Here is a 22,711-nt window from a genome sequence, read left to right on the forward strand (position 1 = left end):
AAAGTATTGTATTTACAAGCTGTGGTTGGAGACTACATGCTTTCTGTCAGTCATCTAAGCATTTTTGGCTAGCCGATCACAACAATTATTTTGACTAAGGGAGATACCATTAACAGGTTCCAAATGAGTTCTAATTGCAGCATGTAAAAAGAAAGACCAAGTCTCAGATAACTCAGCCACTGGTACCTTGTTAGTTCAGCATATCTGCTAAAGCACTGGATTTGTTCATCTCACAGAAACATACTCGAATTCTGTTTCTTTGCATCCAAAGAAGAGCTGCAAAGCTGGTGAAGGGTCTGGAGCGCAAGTCCGATGAGGAGCGGCTGAGGGACCTGGGGCTGTTCAGCCTGGAGAACAGGAGGCTGAGGGGAGAGCTCATCGCTGTCTGCAACTGCCTGAAAGGAGGTTGGAGCATGGAGGGGGTTGGTCTCTTCTCCCAAGCAACAAGTGATAGGATGAGACGAAAGGGCCTCAAGTTGTGCCAGGGGAGGTTTAGATTGGATATTAGGAAAAATTTCTTCACAGAAAGGGTTGTCAAGCATTGGAACAGGCTGCTCAGGGAAATGGTTGTGCCACCATTCCTGGAAGAGTTTGAAAGACGTGTAGACATGGTTTAGTGTTAGGCTAACAGCTGGACTCAAGGATCTTAAAGGTCTTTTCCATCTAAATGAGTCTGTGATTCTATGGTTCTATGATTCTTGCTATTTAGAAAGGTGAATATTTCATAGCGATGCTAAATGTTGTCCTCCTTTAGCTGCAAAATTAGTATTAATTCTTAATAAACAAAGTAAGTCTTATTTCTGGACAAATTGGAGAACTGGGCAATCACCAACCACTTGAAGTTCAACAAGAGCACGTACCGGATTTTGCACCTGGGGCACGGCAACCCTGGCTGGGGGGACGCGATGCTGGAAAGCAGCTCTGCAGAGACGGATCTGGGGGTTCTGGTCAACAGCAAGTTGAACATGGGCCAACAGTGTCCTGGCAGCCAAGAGGACCAACCATGTCCTGGGTGCATCCAGCACAGCATTGCCAGCGAGGTGAGGGAGGTGATTGTCCCGCTCTGCTCTGCGCTGGTGTGGCCTCACCTGGAGCACCGTGTGCAGTTCTGGGCACCACAGGATAAAAAGATATTAAGCTACTGGAGAGTGTCCAGAAGAGGCTACAAAGTTGGTGAAGGGTTTGGAGAGGAAGCCATGTGAGGAGCGGCTAAAGTCACTTGGTTTGTTCAGCCTGGAGAAGAGGAGACTAAGAGGACACCTCATCGCATTTACAGCTTCTTTACAAAGGGAGGAGGAGGGGCAGGTGCCGAACTCTTCTCTTTAGTCACCAGTGACAGAACCCGAGGGAATGGCAGGAAGACGTGCCAGGGGAGGTTCGGGTTGGACATTAGGAAAAGGTTCTTCCCCCAGAGGGTGCTGGACATTGGAACAGGCTCCCCAGGGAGGTGTCCCGGCCCCAAGCCTGACAGTGTTCAAGAAGAGACTGGACAAGGCCTCAGACACACGGTGTGAACTGTGGGGTTGTCCTGTGCAGGGACAGGAGTTGGACTCGGGGATCCTTGTGGGTCCCTTCCAACTCAGGACATTCTATGATTCTATGTTTTTATATTATAGAAAAAGAACAGTTATTTTAGAGATGTGATTTATACATGCAGATTTGGATCCTTTTAAAAGGCCTAGTGTTTCAGGAAATACTAACATAGACCTCCTAAGAAAGTTTCTTCCATAGGTCTCAAGTTGTTCACTATTAAAGTTTTTAATATGTGAAATGTTGGAATTATTTTCTTTCGTCAGTAAAATTGAGGCTTATTAGATAAATGCAGATTAGCAACCAAGAAAAATTTGTATTCTAAATGTAGCACTTTGTTGGAAATATGAAGTTGTGGGTGTGCTTACTGATGATTTGCATGTCATCAGGGTGGTAAGAATCAGTTAAATACTTTTTGGTAAAACACTTCAGAAGTGTGAAAATAGATGTATTTTTTCCTGTGCTGTCATTGTGATCAGTATTTTAAGTTAAAAGAAAAAAAAAAAAAGAAAAAGCAGTAAGAATGACACAGCCAGTGATCCAATACTGATTTTTTGTGGGAAAACCTGCATCCAAATCTAACCTAGACATGCAAACATCACAGATTCTTCTCCTCTGTTCACGCCTGAACAACTGGTAGAGTTCTACTTCCAGGTCCTTTGTCGGTATTTGTGCACTGGGTGAGAAAACTTAGGTGACGTATTCTTTTATATAGAGAGAGATTTTAATAGAATCACCTCAGAAATACTGGGTGGTAAAACTGCTTTTGCCATCTCTTCTTTGCTTTCTCTAACAATTCTTACTTTTTACTCTTCCTTGCTGTGAGCCTTCATTTAATCACAGGACATGATATTGCTTTTGCTTTAGTACAAGTAGGAATAATTAATGACAGTAACATATTTATCAAAAGTAGATACCTAAGGCAGTCACTCTGGATACTTCTAGAGTGCTGTTCAGTTTATTGTGAGGTAGGTGTCTAAGGTCAGCTGAGTCACTTCAAGATGTGTACTTCTGTTGATGTTCTGGTTTTGTTAAAAACCAAGTTTCTCTTTTAGTGAATTTCCCTGTCAGCTAAAGCCTTCTTACTAACTGCACTTTTCCTGAAAGTTAGATACATGTTTTGGTAGACATAGCAATGGAATGCAAGGTCATTGATAATGATGCATCTCGCGAGATGTGCAAGCAGGAGGTGAACTGAAAATTGACCAACTAAAGTATTCCATCCCATTCACGTGATACTTCATATAAAAGTGGGGGATCATGAGGATCTCATCCCTTTTCCCTATGGCTGACATTGGGAGAGGACTTTGCGAGTTGTCCCTGCCTAGTGACAGACTGAATCCAGCTCCGGAATCCAGCTGCAGAGTCCAGTCCAGGACTTCGGGTGCCGGCCCTACATCTGCCGGAGCAGTTGCTGGGACTTTCAAGATTGGTTTTGTATATTTTGTGTTATTTTCTCTATTTTTATTGGTAGCATTAGTAAAACATTTTAAATTTGTTTCCAACTCTCTTCTCTCTGTCCTTCTTTCCCACCCAATTGCCTGTCCTTAGCGGGAAGGGGGCAGAGGGAGGGGCTGACGAGGGAAGCGGGGGGAGAGAGGGTTAACAATACATCTGCCACAGTTTTATTGTCACCCTGCAATCAAACCACGGCAGCTGGCCAGGTTCCTCCAATGGACACTTTTAGGTCTTAACTGCTAGATATTGAAGAATTTAAATAAATTAATTTCACATGTATTGTGTGCCAGTCTTTATTTGTCTTCAATCATCCTTTCAAAATTATAGCTTCATCAGAAGAAAAATTCTCTAACTTAAATTCCGTGTATTTTTTCTGGTGTATGTTAATATGCTGCAGTATAGTTTGTGTTCCTTCTTCTTGTTTCTGTTCCGCATTCAGGAGATCCTTCCCGCTCATTTTTCGTCCGCTGTCTCAATGGACCTTTTTGAATCTAATGACTGTGTTTGCTTGGACTTAAAAAAAAGAAAAAAAAAAAAAGCATGAGAAGACCATTCTTTGGCCTTTGGATTTCTCAGTCTCTCAGATAAAACAATCTATTTGTAACTCCTTAGCCCATCAATCAGTAATATACCTTTTGTACTCTTTATCCTACAACAGCAATTAGATTCTACTTGCTTATTTCCTTCACAGTGCTGTAATGGGCGAGCACTTCATCATAATTAATGAGTTTTATCCTCCCAACAAGGTAGGAGGTATTATATTCCCATTTTTCATATCTCATGGGAAGATAATGGCCAAACTTGTAATTTAATACAGGTCTCTCAGGTTTTTATTCACTGTCCTGTTCTTAGAACCTTTTCGGTTTGAAATATTGCAGTCTGTGTTGTGCACTTTAATTTGCAGGTGTCGGCTTCTTGTGTCGTATGACTCTTTGGACAAATGCTGAAGTGCTTTTATTGGACAACTGAGTGGTACCACATCAAGATGTCATTTCCCATAAGTTTTAATATTGCTTTGCCTGTTTTCTCTTCTTTTCCTTTATACCCCCTCATCTTTGCTTCACTGTTCAGTTTTTTCCTTTTTTTTTTCTTTTTTGTACTGGTCTCCATTTTATTTCTAGTGATTCCATGTCTTCTGTATAGAACCTTTCTAAATCTAGTTTTTCTGTTTCCATAAGCTCAGGTAATCCACCTCTCCATTACGCATTGAATTGCTCAATTGTTCAATTTTTGTTCTTCCTTGATTCTTTTCTCAATATTTCTCTCATCTCCTCTTTGCATCTTGCTCCCTTTTTACCTCTTTTTAGTGTAATTTCTTGTCATACTTTAATAAACTCCTTCCTGCACAAGCTACAACAGCCTAAGGAAAAGAGGACTGAAAATTTTCACTGATCTAACTGAAAGGACTAAGTATTACAAATAAGCAAATGATTTTTTAACATGAAACCACCCAAGCCTCATTGGCAGTTTGCAGCTCCTCTGTAGGTCTTACTCTTTAGGCTTTAATTGGGAGCAGCCAGTTGCATCTCCTGGCAAGAGTTGTGGGAAATTGGCCTCAAATAATTTAGGATGAGCTTAAGTACTAGGGTGTGGAAGACTTACTCTCCTTTTACAATGGGGCAGCTTAGTGATAGTAGTCAGGTAACTTTGTTACTTGAAGTTGTGTGATGCTCTTCTTCCCTCTGCTTTTATTGTATAACAACTAATATGGTTTGATGTTAGAACATTACAGCTAACTATGAGAAATAGCTACAGTCACAATTATGTGCTGTGTTTCTTTTTATCTTCTCTTTGTTCTTTGTTTTGTTGATGCTGAAAAATTGTTAAAATGAGCCATGAAGTTTTTTTTCTCATTTATGATGGGTAAGCAAAGTATATTTCATACCAATTGGAAAGTGTTGTTAGGTAGCTTGACAATAACTGTGATTTGTACACCCCTGCAGCCAAGAAGGGGCCAAGAAGGCCCTTGTATGTATAGCAGGTCTCTTTATGGATAATTTTTGTTGTTGCTCATCTTTGTGTAAGTTGCAGCTATTTTTAGATTAATTTTCTTCTCCTTCTGAATTTACCAGGGTTTTTCAGTAGGACAGGTGTGACAGATATATGATTAAATAACATTTACATATACTTACATAACTAGCTTTCGAATTTTCTCTTTAATGTTGCATTTATTTATGGTATGTAGCGTATTAGGTACGTGAAAAATTTCACTGGGAAACACTATTTAGCACTTGTCTGAGATGACTTTATATGAGTTCTTGGAGAAACATGATACTGAAATGAGCTAATGGCTAATTTTGTAAATAGACCGAATTATTAGTTGACCGATGTTTGACGGAGATTTTTTGAGTTTGAACTCTTTGATGATTTAGACCGAATCCTTGCCAAAACTTTCTGATTCTTGGTGATATGACATGGATTCTGTTGGGGGCTTGTTGTTGTGGTGTGTTTGCTTTTTTTTTTTTTTTTTTTATCACTATTACTAGTGTTACCTATACAAACAAATGCCCTATTCCAGCCCTTTTTTTACATAGACAAGGGAGACATTTTGCCAGGTTAGTTTGCTCTTAGACTGACCCGAGCTAGAAGAGGGAAGGAAAATTTGTGCTAGTGTAAATTATATCTTCCATTATGAAAGACTGTCAGAGTAGGGCGGTTTATGCACCTATATAGTGAACATTTTTAATGCCTTAGGAAAGTTTCATTAGAACAGGAATCTCTAATCTGCAATAAATGTCATATTTTTCAACTATATTTTAATTTCAATCAAAATATATCTTGACTATTAACCTATATATTTTGGTACTGGCATGTAAAACTTGGAATTGATAATTAAGTCTGTAATACATATAAAATTTTATGAAATGAAGAAGGGAAAGATTGATGGATTCGTGTAGGTGTCCTAAATCTTTCAATTTTCAGCAAATACTTCCTGGTGGTTGCACTTTTTGATTCCTAGGGGTATTCCAAGCCTCTGTTCTGTGCTTCTCAAATATCCAACAGATATCCTACAACATACTTTAGTACCTACATTGAAAAATTTCCATTTCAGTTATGTATTTGAAAATGAACTACCCTAAAAAGGTGGATTTTTTTTTTTTTTTTTAATGTAACAGTAATTTCACTTTGGGATGCTGCATCTCTTTCACCGCAGTGTTTAACAAAAATAGCGTTTATGTTTAAAGTATACACATCTTGTTATAGTGAAGATGTGAAAAAATCCTGTTATATCACAAAGCATCTTTAGTATATAAGGAGGAGTAGTAAGCAGGAAAAACATATTTTTATGTTCTTTTGTCTTACATTTAATGTTCAACATTTTTATACAACAGGACTTATTTTTCTTATTTCTCATAATTTCATGGTACCTTGACTACCAGCTCTTTTAGGAAAATGCATACTCCATTTTTTTGCTTTTGCATCTGGAATGCCATGTTATCATATTTATCAGTGTGATTTGGATGCTATTTTTTGGAAAATGAGTATCGGAACTAATAGTGAGGATATGATTGACATTGGCTGCTTTAGTACTGGGACTTCTTGCATTGTTCACTGAGAAATGTGTGCCTTTTGCCAAGTATCACTGGGAAACATGTCAGCTTTTTCCATTTTAAGGCATTTTAGGTAAGCTTGAATCCAACCCATAGGGAGAAAAGGCATTCCTTTGAGCTTCCTATTGAAATTATAATGATCTGTTGCCACAGGGAGCAAGGCTTCTTGCTTTTTATTTATTTTTTTATTTTTTATTTTTTCCACTGTATTATGGGTAGAAAACTAGGTGTCAGGTTTATATTCCTTTATTCAAATTTGTACAAGTCTTCCCTGAAAAGAATATACGTTCAAGGCCACAATGAAAAATACATGATTATGAAATACATGACTCCCCCAAAGCTGTCTCACCTGTGAAACAGAGTTATGAAATAATAATGGCAAGACTGATTACTGTAGCTGTCCATGTCCTAAAAAGATAAGGATGTTCTTAATGCAGAGAATCCTACCTTGAAGGTGAATTTGCACAACAGAACAGTGCTCAAAGTCTCCCCATGGAGGATAACCTTATGCCACAGCAAAGATCAGAATTCAGCCCTGAAGCTAGTGATTCATCAGCTTAATGGAAAATTTCTTTCTTCAGGATATTTCCTACTAATATCAAATGCCTGAGTGATAACAATTGCAGTGAATATGGTATAATTAATTCTTGGTGCATAAAAACAACTCCAAAAGCTGCACTTCTTATAGAATGTTTCTAGCATTTGAATTTGTGATTTTTAGCGAGCGCAATTTTGTAGAAGTGTTTTGACATGTTACTTTGAAATGTGCAGGTTATTCGTAAGAGGGACTGAGACTGAAGTTTTTGTATGATTGATTGAAGATAGAAGTTGGCTTTGGAAACTGCAAGTCAGATCAAGAAAACTGGAATGGAGTATTTATAACATTTTAGTAAGATTTACTAGTAAGACTCAAGATAGCTAAATCAGAAGTTAAAAATAAGAAAACGAGCTGATAAGTGTGTCCTCTGTGGTTCTGTGGATCTACCGCTTACTCATATCTTGGAACAAATAACCAAATGAATCCTTCGTCATAAGTATGGCTGAGATGAGGTAAATATTGTAATTACAAAATTGGCTTTAATATTCAGTTCGTATATGGGGCAAAGGAGAAACTCGGGAATCCCCATTCTGAGAAGTGTATAAAATTATGATTAGTTGTTTGGAAGATTAATAGGTAGTTTTGCTTTCCTTAGATGATGTGAAATGCTAATTTACTCAGAGACATAAAACCATATTGGCTTTACTGGAGATACTTTCAGAGTGGTTTATGATTCTAAATATATCCCCAAATATGAAATAATCTATACGTTACACCATTGTAGGATTTTCAGGGAGTTCCCCATAGTTTAAATGATCTGAAATGCAGCTCCTCACCTGTTTCTGCCCTGCCCTGACTCTGCAAATGAGGAGATTATTTGTGAATCAGCCAGTACCACCTGCAAAAGCCCAGATCACTTTCCTTGGCCTTTCCACATACCCATTCTCAACATGGTCTGTCTCAGGTGGTTTCCGGAGAATAGAGGGAAAAAGCAGATTGATGAAGACAACCATATCTAATATAAAATGTTTAATTTGTAGGTGTTTGTAAGTGGGTGATCAGTCTATTCTATGCATTACGTTATGCAAGGTCACTTACTCTGTAGTTCCGCACCCAAGTCAAGCCGTGAGTAGGACTGTGTAGCAAGCACTGTGGGGTTGAGTTTCAGAAATATTTCTTGCCCCATGGCTGAGAAAGGCCACCTGTGCTTCTGCTTTTATCTTCTGACTTGAAGTCTTTCAGAGGTTTTAGTGCTAGTATGTGAAAGGAGGGGTTACAGCTACTCCTGCAGCTCCCTTTATAGCATGTACTGCAAGCAATTTTCGATCCAGTGGGGAATCACATTTTCTAGAGCCTAAAAACTTTTGGGTTCTGCTTCAGCTGACCTTTTAGAAACATATTTTCTTTTACTGAATTTTTTTTTTAGTTCTTTCTTGGGCAAAATATCCCTCTAAACTTTTCCTCGGTCTCTGTGAATGTTCTTCTTCTAACATATTGCATCATTGATTTTCACCATACTAACATTTTAAAAAAAAAAAAAAATAGTCTTACATAGTGTTATAGCAGTTAAATTATTATATGGTATTTAGTATGTAGGAAAAAAATTATGGTCCATATGTAAACCAGAGGTCAGTGTGTGGTTTCTTGTAATCTACCTAGATAGAACTGGCATTTAATTAGTAGTGAAAAGCTGCATTATATTTATGTGCACATGAATTAGTGAGTGATGCTCGTAAAGTGTTTTGAGCCCCATTAGTGTTAACTCAGACAACCACAGAAAAAATTAGATTAGGAGGGCTTCTGGAGGTCGTGTAGTCCAACCTCCTTCTCAAAGCAGGGCTTTACCATTATTAATGTTGTTATTGACACAGAAGAGAGTACAAAGTAAGAATCAAGAGCAATAACCAATTAGTATGCTGCAGGATGTACAAAGTCTGCACCTAACCGATATGACTGGAGATAAGAATGTGCTGTGAAACAGGATCAGTTGATGGCTTAGCAAAGCATGGCAAAAACAACTACATCAGATGAAAAAAATCAAATTAATTAAATGTTCATATTCAGTGAGTATTATAAGAAATTCTCAATGAAGCATTAAGATGATTTAACAGCTCTTATTCTCCAGGGTTATGATCTTTAATCAGATATGGGGCTGGTAAAAGGTAGGCAGACTAATTTATTCCAGTAAGAGCAGAACAGTCTCTAGTTTGAAATTTAATTGGATGATGTATGAAAAATCTAAGTTGTCTAGAGTGCATTTTGGTCTTGAAATTGTAGATGACCAAGGAATCCATGGGACTTTCGTCAATAATGCACATTTTTACTTTATTACAAATGTTTGAGTACTCTAGTGGGATGTGACTACAATAATTTGAAGGAGGCTATACATTTTAAAGGATTTTTTTGTTTAATAATTCACTAGGCTTTTCTGAACTGCTCGTAACATTTTAATCAGTTGCAGTAAAATGTACTTTTATTCTAATATGACCATATTCCTAGTGTTGGTTAATGACATTATCTTATGCAGTCAAGTCGCTATCAAAGTCAGTGCTGCAGTAGGTGGTTCTGCCTGATATGTGGTACCTTAAGGGCAGGCAGCAGCATCTCTCTTGGTGAACACCCTAGTTCTAAACTCCTGAGTTTTCCCCATATAGAAGGGCGGTTCAGATGGAGTTGGATATGATGACTCATGACCAGGATGTATGACCCAGAAGGGTTATGGAGATGTTACCTGAGCCTTCAAGGATGGAAGAGATAGAAGAGATTGAATTAGTGAAGTCAAATTTCAGCTGGGGTTTGTATTGTGGAGGGTCAAAAAGAGCAACAAGAAGTGCTTCTTCAAGTATAATACGTTGATATCAAAAGGAAAGCTAAAGAAGTTTCACAATGGGGAGGAGACCTTGTGGCTGTGGACATAGCAAGGATGGGGTACCTAGTGCCTTCTTGTCTCAGTCCACCGGGTGCCTTAGCCTGGCAGCAGAGCTGTGGGAGAGAAGCTATTCCACAACAGAGGAAGATAGATTTAGGGACCACTGAAGCATGTCAGACATAAACAAGTTCATGGGACCAGATGGGATGGATCCAAGAGTGCCAATGTCATCATGAGGCAGCTCTCCATCATCCCTGAAAAGCTGTGGGGATTGGGAGATGTTCCTGATGACTTAGGGGGTAGGGAGGCAGTGTCACTCTTATCTTCAGGAAGATAAATATGTCTTGTATGTCTTATGTACTTAAATATTTAAAATACATCTTTCATTTTACCTGACACGGTAGTTAAAGAGAAAATAGGAGAGGACAGAAATGCATTTTTACATACTGATGTTACTACAGCAGAGTTTATTCAGCCTTGCTGTGAAGGTCAGCTGTAATGTGTAGTCATGAGGAAAGAACATAAGCTTCAATCATTTTCTGATTATGAAATAAGAAATCAAGGGTCGAACAAATAATAAGTCCAACTCACTAAAATATTGTGTCAATTTTAGGAAAGACAAGCTGTTTACACAGTTCTTTAAAATACATTATGTTAATTGCAAATATGCTTAGGTGACTTCAGATTTTCAGCGCATCATCCCACCACCCAATCTAACCTCCTGGGCTTTACCTTGCTGGGATACTTAATGGGATAGAGTTGTCTTTGCCTTTTCAAATCAGAGGCATGTGTATTGTCACTCACTTGCTTTGGGCCTTTGAGTGCGAGTAGATGGTTTCTCGGAGCTCATGGGGCATTAGTTGCAGGAGCAGACTGACTTGGGCTACTAATACTTTCAATTACCAAATAAACATCATGGAGAGGGAGGAATGGTGACGGCTTACAAGGTGCAATAACAAGTTCCATTTGGTAAGTCTGGTAGAAATTTGAATTCTTACCTTCAAGGAATCTGAATTCGTATCTTCGGTTTAAAAGAATAATAGACATGAATATCCACAAAATATACTTTTCATTAAAATGGCTTGAGGCAAGTAAATGCTTTTTAATTAATTTGAATCTATATTTGATACATACTAATGTTATGCAGTTGATGAAATGCTAAAATTAAAATGACTGCTAATAATGATTTTTTTTTAATGTAAATGCTCAATCCAGAGTTCTAGTCATTTTCTTACTGACATCCAGTAACCATCTGATACATTAATAAAATATGGAAATACCAAAAGCACTGAAAATAACTCATATTTTAAATAAATGGCTCTTGAGCATGACACACTGACAGGTGCAAATAGGAAACTATTTCCCTATATCTGAAGCTACCCAGACCCTATGTATATCTGTATATACAGTGTGTTTCCAAAAGATGGACCCAATTTGAAAGCAGTATATTTCATGATATCTCATGAATGACTGAGGCCAGGGGCTCTTTGTGTGCTGGGAGAGGCATCTTGCAGGAATCATTTGAAACTCTATATCCTGCCTTTTCAAGTGGTAAGAGTTTCATTCAGGGGAGGTTTGTGGTTGCAGAGATACAGTGACTTCAAATTGGGTCCATTTTTTTGAAACACCATGTATCTTCTTATGCTTACATGTATGAATATGTATATATATTCTAATGTTTAACACCTCTCTCTTGTCTAGCAGACAAAGTAAAAATATTTAAGTTCTGAGCCAATTGTTTTCTTTTGGTTGAGTTTTGTCCCTAAAAGCACACAAAAGGATGTGGCTTCCTTAAAATCTCAGTGTAGCTGAATGAAGACTGCAGTCCCTCACTGACACACAAACGAAAATGAGCTGTTTGCAGCTTTGTCAAAACCACCTAAATGCACTCAGCAGTTTTCCCACAGCTGGAAAATCACATCTATTGAAAATGAAATTAAAAAAAAAGCTTATCAGAAGGTGATGCACTCATGGCATTATCTAAAATGCTGTGAAGGTGCAATAGCTGTTAGGAATGCATTCTAGCCGTCTTTTCAAAATTAACTTCACTCTGTCTTGTCCTTAGAAGGGCTGTTCCCATCCTTTGCTGGCTGCAGGCAGATTGCTGAGCTGTGTGCTTCAAGCAACAGCTCCTTTTATTCCCTGTCAACTCCAGCTGTAACTTTTTAATGGGGCCGCAAGCAGTGTTGGAGGGGTTGCACATGTAGTTCTACTGGATTACGTTCCTCGGGGAGGAAAAAACCCCGGCAGAACTGATTTTGAATAGGGAATGAAGTGTAGGAAAAATTCTATGCTGCTTTTGTATATGATAGCATTCATTTGTGTGGAGTAGAGCTGGGAGTGGACTAAAAGAAGCGCAGGCAGCAAGACTTGATGGTTTCAAATTTTACTTTTAAAAATTTCAGCAGATATTCAGAAATCAAAGAAGGGCAGAAACCTAGAGGTGAAAAATATGAAACTTCTGGAAATCTGCAAGGAAAGACAGAAAAGAATGTCAGAGCAAGAATTTTAATGCCCATAAACTGTAACAATTGTAATTCTCTCTCCACATTCCTTCTCTAAAATGGCATCGATGGGGCAGTGAGGTTTTATGCAAAATAAATTCCCTAGATACTAGGGCAATGGAAAATACTAGCAACCAATTCCTTTCTATTTTACATGTGTGAAAGCAGACAGGTGCCATTGTTTGTTGCTGGATATATTTTCAGCAACTAAAAAATAATAAAAAAAAAGAAATCTACCTTTTATTTTTTGTCTTGGTGCTAAATCTCTTCTGAAGCTTTGTGCAAATTCTACTTCATTCTTGAAAACAATCAGTCTTCAGAAGACAACTGAAGGGTGGCTTCAGTTAGTTCGGTTGAGGGATGTTGTGTGTTTCATTGATGCTATTTTTAATTAAGCTCAGTACTCTGATCTTCAGTTTTTAGCAGCTGCAAGAAGCAAAATAAAATAAGTTTTATATTTTTAAATATTTCTAATTTCTACAGTAACCAATGCTTTTCAATAAAATGAAGACTTCCTAGTAGAGATATGAAATGCACTCATTCCTATGGCTGTGATGATGAAAAGTAACCGAATGCTGTGGAAAGGAATGCAGTGACATGGGCGGCTAAACTATGTCAGAGTGTCTTGAAATGTTTTAATGGTTGTTTGCTTTTCTAGACACACCAGTAATACTTCTTAGCATAAAGCTTCCAGTTACCTCATGTACCTACATTAATTTACATTCACAAGCCCTTGAGAGAGAATTTACATTATTTCTGCTATGTATTTGGCTTAAAAAAAACCCCAGAAATAACCTCCTGTTTATTTTAGAGCATGCCAAAAGTGATTTAGCCAAGATCACAAAGAGAAGCTATGGAAGAACCCATTTTACTTGAATTTTATCTGCCATATCAATTTCTCTTTATTCTGACGGTGAATTGTGGACACATGAAAAATACTTTATTTATTAAAAAAATGGCAAAATTTTGCACTGAAAAGAGAAATGGATTTTCTCTGCCTCTCAAGAGAGGGAGAAATTGGTCCAAAGATTCATTGCAGAGAAATGAGTGAGTTATTTTGCTGAGTGTCAGTGGTAGGTAACAATGTAATTCAATAAGCGAAGGCCAGGTTTGAATAGATAGAAAATTAATCTTCAGCCAGTATCTCCTATGGGATTTTCCTGTGCCAGTATTGATTGCATTTCAGCTCCTGACTTGGGAGAGAAATTGGTTGGAGTTGGATTTTAATTATATTCCCATGCCGGATTACTTTCCTTCAAAATATGATTTTTTCTACTTTCCTGAAAACAAAGTTTAGCTGGATATTAAAACAGTACCAATCAATGCCACAATCTGTCAGGCTTTTGGTAGAAATATCAAGCTAAAATAATAATTAACAGTAGGGTTTTCAATTTTAATCTTTATATATATATTTTTTTTTTTCTAATTTTGATGTAGGTTACATTTGGCAAATGACAACTAAATAGTTTTTACTTAATATAGAAGGATCCACTATAAACATTGGACGTGCAAGACCTGGCACAGCATTAGTCTTGCTGGTAAGGAGGTAGTGGCCCAAGTAAGTGCAACACTAATTTGCCTGTAATGCTCTGATACTTGCCTGTTGCGTGCAGAACTGGTTCAGACACCTTTAGATTTTTAAAGCAAGCTGAATCCCATGTGAAGGAAACTATGGAACTTTTAAAGGATATTTTCATTTGTTGTCTCTGGCTGTTGGGGGACACGGTTTCAATATCAGAGTTGTATGTCACAAAATACTCCCAGGAAAAGTCAACAATTGGGATACAAAACCTTCTAATTTATTTTATGTAGTTCTGATAGATCCACTATCTTCCATCAAGGCCGCAGGGATAGATATAAAATACAGTTCAGATGGAGCAGGTGAATCCATTTAAATGAGAAACCTGAAGAGTTTTTTGATTCAATTTTTTGTTTTGTTGTCATGGAATACTGGTAGAAAGAATAACAGATCCAGTCTTTATCAAAGTCAATTTTTGTGTGTGCAATTAGAAATGTGTGAAACAGACTTTATGTTTGAAAGTTTAAGGCATTCAGTTAGATTATTTAAACCCATTCAGTTTCAACAAAGTTTAATCAAATTTTGGCAGTAGGCTTGAAGATTTTTCCACAGCCCATTAGTGATGGGAGAGGCTGAAAGCTAATATCTTTTACATGGAACAATATTGAAATACTGAGCAGAAGAAACATGATAATTTTATGTCCAGATGCTTCAGGAACGTCAATCAACAAATCTAAATATTCTGCAGTATGAAAGTTTCTGTGCAAGACCCACGAGGATGAACCTTATGGTTTATCCTCCTTCTCTTTTGCCATCTTCCTTCCTTCCCAAATATTGTGGGAAAATAGTTGGAAGAAATCTTTTGACACCTACTCATTCTGGTGTTTTATTGTAATAATATGGCTTGATGATCCCCAGTTCTTTTCTGAAGTGTTCTGTGAAAGCCTTGGTAGATGGTTGTCATTTGTACTAAATTCAGAAATGAGTGTTAGGTTTTTGTTAAATCAAATGGCTTTCAGGCAGGAAAGGAGTTTTCTCACATGAATGGTTGATTGTTGAGATTGTATTTGCAGAATAAGACAAACTCATTACTTCGAGCAGCATGAAGCCAAAAGATAACATGTGAGAAGAACTCCAGAATGTGCTTAATGTATAGCATTCCAGTTCTAGGGAGGGAGAAAAACTCCGTGTGATGATGTTAGAAGAAAAACAAACCAAAAACCTATGTCAAAATTGAGCCAAATTACATTGTCTGAAATTATCATAGTGCTGTGTCACTTCAAATCATAGAACACAAACTGTTACTGACCCTTGTTCCAGTTTGCACCCTTCAAAATAAGTTATAATGGTTCATGGTGGACTGACACTTGGCTGCCAGGTGCCCACCAAACTCTATTGCTCCCCCCTCTATTACTCTCCCTCCCCACCAGGACAAGGAGGAGAAAATAAAATGACAAAAAACCCATGGGCTGAGATGAAGGCCATGCATAGAAGCAAAGGAAAAACAAAAAGCTTTGGTCTGTACTTCCCATCAGCAGGCCGTGTCCAGCCGCTTCCTGGGGAGCAGGGCCTCAGTACCCAGAGTGGTTGTTGCAAAAGAATAACGCCTTAATAACAAATGCCCCTGCTCCCTTCTCTTAGCTTAAATTGCTGAACACAACATCATATGGTGTGGAATACGTCTTTAGTCATCTTAGGTCAGCTGTCCTGGCTCTATCACCTCCCAGCCTCTTGCCTGTCCCCAGCCTGCTGGCCTCCGGAGAAGGGGTTTGGAGAGCAAGTGCTGCTCAGCAGTAGCCAGAACTCCGGTGTGTTATCAAAACCTTTCCAGCCACAAATACAAAGTACAGCACCATGAGGACTGCTGTGGGGAAAGATAACTTCATCTTTGCCAGACCCAATACAAGGTTTTACTTTCTGGTAGGTTTAAGAGAGGGGCATACTGGATGAAAACATTTCAGGCTGCATTGCATGAGTATTTCCTGCTTTTCTAATCCACGTTCCAAAACTAAAACATTACTGTCTTAGAAACATCTAAATGTACAAGTATGATATTCAGAAGTCCTCTGGTTACCTCCATAACAGAGGTGGTTGTGTCGACTAGAACTATTAGAACTAGAACTATAATAGCATGTATGTGAAAGCAGAAGGTAACATGTGGTCTTAGATGTTAGAATAATGTTTTTAGATAATTTACACATTTTATCAATTTAGATTATTTAATGCCATGATATACCTAGACTTTACCTGGTAATAGGGTAGCTTAAATAAAAAAAAGATAAACTCTTACTTTGAGTATTAAGAGGTTTGTTTTCCTTTCTGTTTCATCCACCAGAGTGGGGTTAAGTACTAAGTACTAAGTTTAACTTCTTAGCGTAAGATATAGTAGCTATGCTGCATAAAAGCAGTCAAAACTAGTACCCACCTTCTTTTCTTGCACAAGTTTAATAGCCTTGTATTGTGAGATTCATATCAGCTAATTCTAGACAGCTGTGTTGCAGGCTTCTATATCTGGGTGAATTGCCCTAAGGCTACCATTATAGTCAATGGAAAGTAGGAGGCACTTCTAAGCCGTGATTCATGTCGTGGGAAAATAGGTGTCTAATTAAGACAAGACAAACTGCATTCTAGAAATGCCCATTTCTCTTCATTGACTATGAAGGCAGCCTGGGTTGATGAGCTCAACACTGCTATGTTGTCAAAATCAGTGGATGTTGCTGGTTAGGTAGGTGAGTTCTGCCCTTTGTGTTTCCAAAGGAAACCACCTCCTTGAAACCTGTCTGAGACTGCTGCTTACTTCAGGCGACGTTTGAACCTATACTTCATATAACATTTGTCCATAACCCTGTGATGAAGCAGATGAGGAAACTTATGGGGTTTAATTAGATCACTTTGTGAGTAAGGTAAAATTTAGCTGTCTGTACTTTGATAGGGAATAATAGGTATGGTGGTATTGTATAAAGAATAACCTCAGCACACATGTACCTGACTAACCAGTGCTTCTTTGTCAGCATTATTTTTCAAGCATAATGCATTTTCAAAAGCTAATGACTCTGTAGTATTAAAAATATCCTTAGAATTGTCTGTGTTTGCTGGCCTGAGTAATCATTGGTTATCTCAGCTGATTCATTATTGATTTAAGTGGCAGTCTTCTCATGCCATGGGACCCCCTGGTCCAGCTATGGCTGAGCCAGGTAAAGATGTTGCCACCTGCTCTTTAGTCTTCACTGCCTCCTTGGTTTCCATACTTCATGCAATTTTTGTAGCTGAGTTAGAAAAAGCCTCTACTTTTCAAATTTTTAAAAAACTAATCCAAATGCCTGAGTGAATTGGAAGGAATCAAGCAACTGGGGTGCAGCCAGGTGAGAAGGGATGGGAACCCAAAGCGGGTGGGTGGTGGTGAGCACCTGAGTGTTTGGGAACCTTTCCACCCAAGCAGCTGTAGCCAGGAGAGTACATGAGATTCCATTGAGACTTAGTATTAAGAGAAACCAATGAATAAAACCTGTTTCAATCAGAAGTTCTAAGATTTAATTTCCTTTCTTTGTCTGGACATGCACCACTTTTTCTCAGAAATCTATTTACAGAATATGTATTAGTGGTATTTACTATATAATCTACAGAAGGGGAAAAAAGAGATATACAGTATTTATATTTAAGATTTGCTACAAATCTTACATATTCTATACATATATAATACATATGTATTACATACATCTTACAAATCTACACATAATAAAAGGTAATGTCTGTGCCTTGCATTATGGGTGTAAAAGTTTCATGCACTTGTGAAATTTAGGTGTGTTAGGTATTAGGCTGTGACTTTTTTTTTGCAGCTCTTCATTTAACTGAGTTGTGTTGGATAATTCATAATTTAAAAGATGCACAAGTATTTCTGGACCTGCAGCAAGTAAGTGTGTTTATACACCAATGCGAAATGTTAGTTACAAAAGTCTGAGTCTTTTACGTAAAGAGGCAAATGTGAACGGAATTGTTTTTAGCATAACTTGTAATATTTTGCCTTTTCTTGTCTTTCTTTAAAAAGCCTGAAAAGAATGACACTGAATCTGGCAGCCAGAGAATTAGACCAGTATTTGAAGAAGATCCTGTTTTCCGACGACAAACATCTTACCAACATGCAGCAGTCCACATACCAACAGATATTTATGAAGGCTGTAAGTAGCACGTGAACAAAGTGATTTTATTTTAATACTAGGTTTATTATTTTAAAATCGTATAACCTCCAAAATAAATTTTTGTTTCCATTTTTAATACAGATTTGCTATTATTGTCTTTTTCTTCTTTCAGTAGTACTTCAGAGATCTCCTCTATTGGGCATATGATTCATGTTATTAATTATTCAGAGCCATAGCTAAAGAGATCCATTAGGGTTGGATCCAAGTTTCAGAAATGGAACTGGAGATGAAGCGATATTCTTACATATTCTAATTTTCTTATTCATAGTTTCTCTATGCTGTGTTCCCATTTAATACAAACAATTCTTGACAGGTCTTCTTTACATGGTTTTGGCCTCAGGCAGAGATAAGTACTGAAAACATTTCTGAGTATCCCAAAAGCATATACAGTTCAGGCAAATAACATGATGTGCAAGATTATGATATTGTATGCAGTGTGTTTCCAGAGTTGCAGTAACAGACTTCAGCAGAGAAATTGAATAAATTCTTTCTAAACCATGTCAAAATAATATAGATGCATATACTGTTGAGGATTCCTTAATGGTATTTCAAAATTAAGTACTAAAGTTATCTTTCAGGATGAAAATAACTTCCTTTTCCTGTGCTCTCATCATCAAGAAAAAAATAGTTATCCAATAAAGAGCCATTTCAGCATTCAAAATGACTGCATATTTTTTTTAAAAAGGGAAAGAAAAGTTAAATAGGGTTTGCATTTTTAAGGTGTGGTATATTGTGGTTTGTTGGTGTTTTTTGTTGTTGTCGATGGTGTGGACTTGTTTTGTTGTTGTTTGGGGTCCTAATTTGAGGCATGCAGTCTTTCTCCTCTTTCAAAATCTCATCAAGGGGAGAGAGACCCTAATGTGACCTGAGCTCTTTAAAATTCATGGCCATGGTTGTGTGCAGCTTATATAAATGACACAGGATGAAAATGGAAATGTCAGTATGATGGGGGAAAGAATCATAGTACCCCATGTTCTTCTATGGTGTGTTTGACTGACAGACCTTGAGGATTATTCTGGGATTCTGGCTTTAATAAGTGGTGAAGTGCATCTTAATTGCAGGATTACAGGGAAGAGACAGGTCATTTCCTTTCCTTTTGTTTGGAGCAAATTGATACTTCACTGTTAAAATGTTAGAAAAACTTGCCTCCAAGTATTAGGATATTTGTAAATACCATGTGAACTTTGATATAAGACTGTCATCATAACTATTTAAAATATTTTGTTGTGTTGTATTTAACATTTTAGATGGTATACCCAAGGACACTTATGTCCCTTAAAAATACATCTTAGGTAATGTTACTGTACTGCCTGTTTACCGAAAAATGAAGGCAGGCTATGACTTCCATAGGAAAGGTACAAGTTTACTATCTAATAAAATTATAATAACAGACTGAAATGTATGTTTTTTGAGAGAGGTAACTGCATATGCAATATATATGGTACAAGAGAAATTCATAATTCATTGGGTCTGGCTATTATATCAATTACCAAAGATGTGGAAGCCTAGAAAATTACCAGGAAGGCTGTAATTCTGCATCAGCTAAATCCTCTTGTTGGGTGGCTCGGTAAGTTTTGGTTACAGTGTTTTCAGAGGTAACAGCTTCAGAATACCTACAAATCAGATTTCATATCAATAAGTACAAAGTCGTCACCAGGTTTATTGTACAGTAGCAAAGTTCATCTGTCATCTGAAACACAGTGACCAACTGCGATGTTCACTAGCAGATTTTCAAAAGTAGAGTTAAATTTTCTTTTCACAAGCAATCCTATCCACAAGCAATTTTTATAACCCTAGAAAGAGTGATTCTTGATCTTGGACACTGTTGTCATTTTTCTTCCTGTTCACATGGGCTAAACTGTCATTTCTTGATAGAGGTTTCAGTGCCTGCTATAACAGGGAACAGCTGTACACTTCGAAAATAGTTTGCAATAAATCTGCAATTCCTTGTCTACATCACAGTCTGCTAGTGAACATCTACAAAGCAGATATTACAACAAATCCTTCTGAGAAACAGTGGATGAGACACAGTTTACAACTTGTATTGCTTGGAAGCCAATTTTTTTGACCGAATTACATCTTGAAAAGCAGATTTCATTTTGCCCCCCTCTTATTGTATATGTTTTGTGGGATAGCAGAAGAAACAATTGCTCTTTGGATCTCACAAAAGAGGTTCTAATGACTAGATATATGACTTGCCTATTTGTCTTTGAGATGGTTTTTCACTTCTCTTGTCTTTTAGAGCAGTAGGTTGTCTTTAGAGGAAAGGGACAATTTCAGTTAGAGTCATGTGTATTCCTAAATTGAAATTTTCACTTGGATCTGTTGACCACGCTTCGTCATGGTGTTGTGGTTTTTTCTTTTTTTTTTTTTTTTCTGTACAAAGCTGGGAATTTAAAAATTCCTCACTCTTAAGCAATGTATTTTTCATGGCAATCTTTCTTCTACATTTGGGTTTTATTTTTATTGCAGTTATTAGTTATGATTTTTTAAAATATGAATCTAATATCAAATTTCTGTCCTATAAAAATCTGAATGTATGGATCCACCCCCCCATTTAGCCCTTTGAAACTGGGAAACTGGTTTGGCCAGTAACTCTCTAATGATATGCCACCTATTTAAACCTGCCAAATAGTTTATGCTATGGAATATTCTTTGGCTTCCTACATATACAGTGGTTAGCTTATTTGGAATACAGTGATGAGCTACTTGTGAAGTAGTCCCTTTCATTTCACCGTAGAAATGCGTGACAAATCACTACAAAGGATCCATAACTACGTCCAGATTATTACTTTGTGGTTTATTTGTTTTCAGAAAAATATGAAGAAATCTATTTTCATTCTCACCTATGTATCTGATGCCAAAATCTTGGTAGAGACAGGGAAAAGTCTAGGGATTTAATTTATTTGCCTGTTTCTGAGTATTACAGTCCCACCACAGGAAAGGGCAATCCCCATTAAACAGACCCAAATCAGGCTTTTAATTCACTATTTTTCAGGAGTTCCATTTAGGTTTTGAAATAAAATCAATCTGTTACTGAAAGCAGAACAGACCCTCGGGCCGTCTTTCTACCACGTGCACTTGGGAGTATGTCACGCATCTCCTATTAGTAATAACAGAAGTCTTATTTCTAAATCCTTGTTAAAACTGTACCCTGCTTATCCCTAAGCAGAATATGGGAACCGCGGGCCAGAAGGAAGAGGAAAATCCTCAGCACAAGGCAAGAGAGGTTAATCTGCCTGGTGGGTACCCCCACCCCTTGCCCTCCCACTCTGAGATGCATAACGCACCATCTGCTGCGATGGGCACTCTGGATCTAAGTCTGTAGTTGCGTTACAGTTTTAGGAAAGGTGTTAGGCAAAGCACACCAACAAGGACTGCTTTTTTTGTGTGTGTGGGGGGGGTTACTCCTGCTTTACTACTTCTAAATCAGAAATTGAAATATTGCTTCCCTGTGTCACTACTTGATTAGCATCGAAGAGTTGATTAACGTGTCAGGGTGACACTAATGTGGCTTGAACATGATGACATATGTTTGGACAACTACCAGCCCAAAAAAAACCCCCAAACCAACCAACCAAACAAACAAAAAAAACCAAAACCAAAACAAAGAAAACACACACAAAAAAACCCACCAAAAAAACCACCCCAAAACTTCTGCTCAGAACCCATTAAAACAGTCGTAAGTAGAGTTACAATTAACTGATGGTTCTTACAGCTTAATGAGCATAAAATATACATACTGTTTGATCATATCCTCCTTTTATTGGGACAACAGTCAAAATTTTGCTGCTCCTTAAAATCTTCTAAGATGTATATTATTTTTTGATAGTAAGTTTGGTAGTGGACATCAATTTTACCTTTGTAGTAGTACTTCATATTTGTAAATATTTGGCTACTGATAAAGTGTTTTGACATAAAAGTGCTTAATATGGGGAGTAATCAAAACTTCTAGGGATAACTTGAAAAAATCTGGTTTGCTACAATGATTTTTATCTTGACTAGAATTTTATATCTTTGGAATTTTTATACTGTTGAACTATTTCTTCACTTTCTGAAAATTCTGAATTTTCTTTCTTCTGGGGTATATCATGCTATGAGCTTGAAAGGATGAAATATTCTTTGGGAAGAAACTTAGAAATGTTGGAAAATAAAACCATGGGAGCAAGAATATTCCCCCGGGGGGAAAAAAAACAAACCAAACCAAACCACAAAGAACAAAAACAAAAACCAAACAAACAAAAAAATTGCCATTTATTTGTGGAAGATCTTCTGTGTGGCTAATGAATAAGATTTACTCAGGAATCAAGATACTGATGAAGTGTTGTGTAAATATTTTGATATAATACATCAGCATTCCTTAGAAGACTAAAGAAGAAATAAAACTCTTATTACTTTTTTGTATTTAGTTTAAATAGCAATAGCAGACAGGCAAGCCAATTTTATCAATTAAATTATTTGGTTTAAAATATTTTAAGATTAATGTTGTTGATATGTTGTGGTTATAGCTGAGAAACTGAAGCTATTCAGAACTATTTTTTCCATG

The 22,711-nt window shown here is 37.3% G+C and overlaps 1 protein-coding gene across 1 annotated transcript in view; it reads left to right on the top strand.

The window, feature by feature from the left end:
- The window catches only part of CACNA2D1 (calcium voltage-gated channel auxiliary subunit alpha2delta 1), a 408,307-nt gene that overhangs the window by 218,826 nt on the left and 166,770 nt on the right, over positions 1 to 22,711 (top strand). The window contains exon 6 of the mRNA XM_065643236.1: positions 18,015 to 18,144. Coding sequence (XP_065499308.1) covers positions 18,015 to 18,144 — 130 coding nt within the window. The remainder of the gene's footprint in view (positions 1 to 18,014; positions 18,145 to 22,711) is intronic.

The sequence above is a fragment of the Caloenas nicobarica genome, chromosome 1 (genome assembly GCF_036013445.1).
Source record: "Caloenas nicobarica isolate bCalNic1 chromosome 1, bCalNic1.hap1, whole genome shotgun sequence".
Classification (NCBI taxonomy): domain Eukaryota; kingdom Metazoa; phylum Chordata; class Aves; order Columbiformes; family Columbidae; genus Caloenas; species Caloenas nicobarica.